The 7500-nt window shown below is 35.4% G+C and overlaps 1 protein-coding gene across 3 annotated transcripts in view; it reads right to left on the bottom strand.

Annotated features, from left to right (window-relative positions):
- The window catches only part of LOC135200107 (E3 ubiquitin-protein ligase TRIM13-like), a 66361-nt gene that overhangs the window by 4349 nt on the left and 54512 nt on the right, over nucleotides 1-7500 (bottom strand). For all 3 annotated transcript variants that reach the window (XM_064228436.1, XM_064228437.1, XM_064228435.1), the window contains 2 exons: nucleotides 1184-1879; nucleotides 683-772 (listed from right to left, as the gene is read on the bottom strand). In XM_064228436.1, the coding sequence (XP_064084506.1) occupies nucleotides 683-772; nucleotides 1184-1879 (786 nt within the window). The remainder of the gene's footprint in view (nucleotides 1-682; nucleotides 773-1183; nucleotides 1880-7500) is intronic.

The raw sequence follows: 7500 nt of genomic DNA, 5'->3' as shown, positions 1-7500 counted from the left end.
GTGTATCTTAATGCCATATCGATATGAATATATGGATGATAGGGGAAAAGGATGACTGAATTATCGATATCAGTCAGTCAACAAGTTTATACATCCACAATTTACAGAATGGCCAAAATGGCCATTCCATTTTCAGGTCAATCATTTTGCTAGTTTTAACTTTGAAACAATATATTTGAATAAAAATAATGCCTAATAGGAAGATCAAAAGCGTTGGCGTTTGCCGACTTCGTTTGTAAATCAATGGGGTGAGTCAGTCGACATTTATATGAACAATTAATCTGACCACGAACATGATGAAAAATTACACAAGCTATTTGTTTATTATTTTAATATTTTACACTTGTTTGTGTTGAGTATGTATTTCAGATATCATCAATGGCTTCATTTCCAGCATCTGTTCCATAAAACCTAGAGGAAAAAAAAAAGGGGGTGGGTGGGCGGCCGCCCGAAATTTATATGTTGTCCCCCGCTGAATAAAAAGTAGGGGGGGTGGGGTGATATGTTCCTCCGCAAATGACGCCCATGCTGACCCGATAGTATATTTGTACCTTTGGCAGAAAAAGAATCGCCTAAATATATTTATTCGTATTTCTCACATTAATCACTGAGAGTTTTATTACTTTCATGAATAATTTTGTCATTTTTCTGTTCCATAGAAAATGAAACGGTAGAATTTTACCGTGATGTCTATTAGAGAATCCTCTTCGATTATCCTTTGTTCTATTTTCTCCGCAATATTCCTCAGCCTTTTTTTCGCGTTACGATTTTCCTGTAAAGACGAAATTTAACCAAGAAAGTTATGAAAAATAAGTTATAATCTATAAACAAATTTTGATTATTGGAATCGGTATAAGGGCTTAACAAATGTCTTTTGCAAAACTAACACTTTTTATAATAAAAATGTTTTCATAAAAAGTATCCCAGCCATTAAAACAAACTATTATGGAGGGAAATATGAATGTTTATCAGAAAGGAAAAAGGTTTCATTACATAATCCAGTGGGACGAAAGCAATTGAAACTTTCTTTTTATTTGAATGTTTTTGTTATTAATTTAAAGATGTCTTATGCCTTAGTATGAGTGAAATCGTGTGAACAAGAATGGGATTACCTCTGTCTATCATGTGTAGATTGTTTGATTAGGAAATGGGTGAATAAGAGAGAGAAAGAGCACGCACTTACCTTCTGAATACTAGCTCGTTCTCTTTCGTTCTTCTGGAGAATCTCTTGTATATCCTTTGCCTTTTCTTGAATGTCCTTAAGGGCCTCCTCTGCCTCATCTATGATGGGACCAGCAGATGTAAAGTCTGTTAACGCTTCTAGCTTATCATCTGAGACTTGGATCTTTTCTTCTAGTTGTAGCATAGCATCCACCCTATTCCTCAGCAATTCAATATCTTTCTCAGTACCACTCAGAGTATTTTCATTTGAAAATTTCAGCTTTTGGATAATTTCAATGAGAGCATCAATTTCTTTTTTGTTTTCTGAGGCGCTATTTATCCTCCCAGTGAGGTTTTCAATGGCACCCAAACCCCGATCTTTTGTAACCTGACAGTCAGCGATGCCTTTCTTAGCTTTCTCCCTGAAATCCTTGGTAAAGTCTAAAAAGGATTTATTTGGTTCTCGGACAGCAGCCTTCTGTCGATTATGCATGGAAGAAAACCGGTTTGCGGCATCGAGGAGGCCTCTGTTAATCGTCAGGTCTTTGGCTGCTCTGGCTTTGAAGTTCCTTCTGCACAGGGGGCACGTTTTCTGTTGGCTTGAGCAAAGCCCGTCGATGCACCGGCCACAAAACGTATGTGAACACGGAAGAATTCTTGGGCAATGATCGTCGCTGAACACATTACTGCAAACATCACATTCCAGGGGATTGGACTCCTGAAAGGATGCAAAAATTAGTCACCATTCCTTGTACAAGTACGGTCATCCACGAGAGGACAGTATCCTTGCCGCCAGAAACAGGGCTGGTTTTAAGCCTGTTTGACCAATTTGATCAAATTATGCCCCGCGGCTTATTAAGGAGGCCCCGCGCCAGTTACCGTTTACAGTCTTTTCTGCGACCGTAAAACATGAGATGAATAATGAGGAAGTATTATTCCTCACATTATTATGCATACTATGCTAACAGAAAATTTCTTAATTTCTATGATTTTCTGATTTGGGCCCCGCAATTTTTATATAGCACTGGCACCGGCCAGAAACCTGCTAGAGTTACGCAGGATCAGAAAAAGTTTTTGAGTTGCAAGTATAATAATAATTATGATATAATTAGGAAGGAGGCCTTCTCTGAGAGCAGTAGCATTAAATTATATAGCTGTTTCAACGGCATTTAGTTTATTTAGAATCTTCTCAATTCTTCTTCTTATCTTTTTCTCATCAGCATGTAGCTGGTGTATCAGGTTTCCTAAGGACACATAAAGATTTCAGTTGTCTTAGGTTTATTTCCTCTGACGAGTCGATATATAAATTATATAATATATATATAATAATATTTATATCTAATATATATATTATATTATATTAATTATTTATATATAATATATATATATATATATATATATATATAGATATATATATACCAATATATATATATATATAATATATTAATATATATATAATAATTAATATATTATATATATATATATATATTATATTAATTATAATATTATATATATATATATATATATTCTTAAATCCACGGTGGAAAGGTAGGCGAAACAGGGACTTGGAAAAAGTATACTTTCGTAGTATATTCTACGTTTTCAAGTTCATACTGAATACAAAAGAAGTTTGCATGGCATTTTTACGTTGCAGGGAACCAATGGTTATTTAGCAACGGGACCAACGGCTTTACGTGACTTCCGAACCACGTCGAGAGTGAACTTCTATCACCAGAAATACACTTCTCTCACAACTCAATGGAATGTCCGAGAATCGAACTCGCGGCCACCGAGGTAGCACGCCAAAACAGAAAGAGGAGGGAGGCGGGGTTGCGGTTTCTTAATCTGGGCTGCGTGTTCTTTATTAAGCAAAAGAGATAATGAAAGATGATCAACGTATATTCATGGGTGGAGATTTATACATACATTGTTGGACGTGCCTTCGATAAAAATGGACTCCAACAGATTCCTTTTTTCGGTGATCCAACAACCAGGAACAATAGTACGTTTTCCCAACAATATTTAATAAGTAACAGTGGACAAAATATAATTAAAAACTCTCTCTCTCTCTCTCTCTCTCTCTCTCTCTCTCTCAGTCTGAAGTCAGAACAAGAGTGATTTCCCCAATCATCACGCAGTGGAGGCCGAAGTTTGTGAGGGATCGGCAAAAACAGAAAATTCGCTAATGATCGCCTCGCTGAAGTTTGGTGAAGTTTTGGCACGAAAGCTGTGAAGCTCTGTCTGTCTGTCTGTCTGTCTATCGACGGCGACTGTGTCTTTCTATCTGTCGACAACGATTGTCTGTCTTTCTGTCTGTCCGTCAGTCGACTATGACTGTTTTTTGTCTATCAGTCTGTCTGTCGACAACGACTGTCTGTCGACTACATCTGTCATTCGACTATGACTGTTTTTTGTCTATCAGTCTGTCTGTCGACAACGACTGTCTGTCGACTACATCTGTCATTCGACTATGACTGTCTTTTTATCTGTCGACGACTATGACTGTCTTTTTATCTGTCGACTACGACTGTCTTTTATCTGTCGACTAAGACTGTCTCTCTGTCGACAACGACAACGACTGTCAGTCTGCCTGTCGACTACGACTTTTTTTTATGTCGACAACGACTGTCTGCCTGTCGACTATGACTCTTTGTCTATCTGTCGACTCCGACTGTCTGTTTATCTGTCTGTCGGCTACGACTGTCAAAACAGGAAGCTGAACCAAAGGCAAACAGATTTCAATGACATTACTGGAGCCAATCAAGATAAAAGGGATGCTGCTGTTCCCTGCTTCTGCTGTTGTTGCTGTTCCCTGCTACTTCTTCTCCTCTCCTCCTCCTCCTCCTCCTCCTCCTCCTGCAGCGTCGCCGTCGTCTGCTCAGGATGATGCCGCCACCCATTGGAATCAATCAATCTTGTTCGTGCGTTCTCGAGTTGAGGACAACGTTCTCGGAATATATGTATATATCAGATTATCGAACGTTCGACAGTTGATCACTCGGGAGTAATAGACTATTTTTTTCAATTAGTTTATCACTCTATAGTAATAGCCTATTTCTTCAAATAGTCTATCACTCGAGAGTAATAGACTATTTCTTCAAATAATTGATCACTCGAGAGTAATAGACTATTTTTTCAAATAGTTTTTCACTCGAGAGCAATAGACTTCAAATAGTTGATCACTCGAGAGTAATAGACTATTTTTTCAAAAAGTTTTTCACTCGAGAGCAATAGACTTCAAATAGTTGATCACTCGAGAGTAATAGACTATTTTTTTTAAATAGTTTTTCACTCGAGAGTAATAGACTATTTTTTCAAATAGTTGACCACTCGAAAGTAATAAGACTATTTTTTTCAAATGGTTGATCACTAGAGAATAATAAGCATTTTCCTCAAATAATTCATTACTGAAAATAATCGGTGCGTTTAAAAACATAATGAAAATATTGCAAATTATTATATTTGTTTATTATTTTTCTAAGTTTTCTATTTCAAATTTTATAACGGAAAATATTCGATGCTTCTCAGAACATAATCAAAATACCGCAAGTAATTATGTTCAATTATTATTTTTCATTTTCGTCTTTTAATTTTAAAAATGCTTATTGCTGAAACAACAATCTAACAACAGAGCATTTTACAACAGACTTTCCCTTTCCTTTAAAAAGGGGGAAAAAGGAAGGGAAGAAAAAAAAAGGAAAATATAAAGCAGGTTAAAATGGTAAAAGGAAAGGGTAACAAGGTAACAAAGAAAAGGGAAAAAACGAAAAGGAAAACAGAAACAAAGGAAAACAGAAGGAACAACAGGAAAAGAAATTAAGAAAAGAAAAAATAGGAAGGAAAAAGGAATAGAAAAAAGAAAAAAAGGAAGGAAAAAAAGAAAAGAAAAAAAAAGGAATAAAGGAAGGACAAAGGAAAAAATGGAAGAAAAGGAAAAAAGAAACCAAGAAAAAATTTAAAAAGGCAAATCAAATAGGTACTTCTTTCGAGGGCAACACAATACAGTCGAAGAAGCAGAACCACAAAGGATCTAAACAGGAGGAGGAGGAGGAGGGGAGGGTAGGGGAGGAGGAGGAGGAGGAGGAGGGGGGGGGGGGAAACTAATCCGCCCACGCTAATTGACATGAAAGGCAGCTCGCTTGAGATCAGCCTTCTGCACAGCGGATCTTCGGTTAAGGAATGCAAATAATGAAACTTTCTAATTGGAAATGCACGCCATTGTTATTCTCGAAGTTCTCAAATTTCTCCTTTGCTTTTAATCAAATCTTTATTTTTTCTTAATATATTAAACTAGGAAAAAATACAAAAGCCAAATTGTTATTCTCGAAGTTCTCAAATTTCTCCTTTGCTTTTAATCAAATCTTTATTTTTTCTTAATATATTAAATAGGAAAAATACAAGCAAATGTTATTCTCGAAGTTCTCAAATTTCTCCTTCGCTTTAACGAAAGTTAAATTTTTTACCTTAAAATATTCGAGAAAAAATCACACGCAATCTACACGCAATTTTTATGTAAGAAGCTCTTAAATTTTGCCTTTTGCTTTTAACCAAAATTCTAATTCTTTTTTCTTAAAATATTTACTTGCTACTACACGCAGTCTAACGCGCAATTGTTAATATACTTATGTGAAGAAGTCTATGATGATTTTTGTTACAGAGAGGGCTTAAAATATTTATATACTTGGTATTGCAAGCGATCTACACGCTTTCGTGACTTATTTTCATACGTTTGTATAAACAAATGTATCTTCACAATGTTGTTTATCTACAATTACGACGATTTCCTAAATTTCCTCCTTTCATTCTCGCGTAAAAAAAAAAAAAAAAAATTTTGAACGTATTTACACTGCTGCAAAAGAACAATACCAAATATACCAACCAGCAAACAGAGCATTCATTCAAACCTATCAATGCTATCGCAATTTCCCGTCATTTGATTACATATGAGAGCGTTTCATCTCAATTGTTGATGTAATAAAGTAAAAATTGAAAATTCAACATCAAAATACATTTTACAAATTTCAGATGATGTGATGTGATGTGGAATTCTCGATATACATCCATTTGCACATAATAATTTCACATTTGGCAAATATCACATATATAAATAAATTTACGCAAGCAAAAACTTTTTCTTTTTTTACTTCACTTCAAGTGCACAAAGTGCATATAGCACTTGTCATACTTATTCCAGTTTCTTGTCCTGATTTTATATCTTGTTAACATAACAAAAATACTCTATTTTCTTAGTAACCTGTTTACTTTTTTCTTATACCATAAAATTTCTTAGGTAACTTATTTAGCTTTGCAACATGAATTAGCAAGGTGATCGATACCGTATCATTATCATTATTATTGTTATTATTATTATTGTGCTTAGGAAGCAGACCCTCTCTCAAGCATACTTTATTAAAAGTAATGGCTACTTCAGCAGCGTTACACTTGTAGAGATTCTTCTCTTATTTTCCGAATAGTGGCTTTTTCCGTGCTACTTAAACAGGCTAGTAGAGCGCCTATAGAGGTCATGATCAAATACAGTCAAAATTGGTGTATATATTTGAATTTTACAGATAAAATATGATATCTTAGTAATTGAATCATCGCTATTGTTTTCACTGTATACCTATTAGCAAGACACGCCCAAGGCTTCTGCCAGGGAATTCCTATCCTATTGACCAAGCTTGGATATATAAAATAAAATATCTATCAAATTGATAAAAAGGATGAATGATATAAACGCTTTAGTAAAGAGATAAAATACTCTATTCTTTAAATTACTTAACTTCTTTTAACAAGCTTAAAAACTTTGAGATGTAACAAGTTTCTCGTAAGAATGACAAAAATTTGATGGTACCAGAATCCACCAGACAAGAAGTGCATTTTTGTGCAGTGCGGTGCCTTCAAACTGTGTTTACAAAAGGTCGTTTTTGTAGCGCAAATCGTTAACTTTCCTAGTTATTTGCTGAACCTCGATGTGCCGAAATAGTTCTTAAAGTTTTTCCAATATTTTAGGTTCTGTCATTAACTATAGCTGGTTCACTTACGGTAGATTCTTGGATGAGCCCTATTTTCACGAGACGTTTGTTTGGCGGCCGCTGATTGGCTGGTACCAGCAGGTAGGTAGTTCCCAGCCAATCAACGGCCGCCAAACTAACGTCTCGTGAGAATAGGGCTCATCCAAGAATCTACCTTAAGTGAATCAGTTATAGTAATAATGGCGAGATCAGGTATTTTTAGTGTTTTTTTTTTATCTTGCCAGATCTAGGATAACAATAAAGGATTCTGTTGCGCAAGCTAGTTAGTTGTCTTTACTTTCTGGATAGTCAATGGAACTTTCTA

The sequence above is a fragment of the Macrobrachium nipponense genome, chromosome 26 (assembly GCF_015104395.2).
Source record: "Macrobrachium nipponense isolate FS-2020 chromosome 26, ASM1510439v2, whole genome shotgun sequence".
Classification (NCBI taxonomy): Eukaryota; Metazoa; Arthropoda; class Malacostraca; order Decapoda; family Palaemonidae; genus Macrobrachium; species Macrobrachium nipponense.
This window is presented reverse-complemented; position numbering and strand designations above follow the sequence as displayed.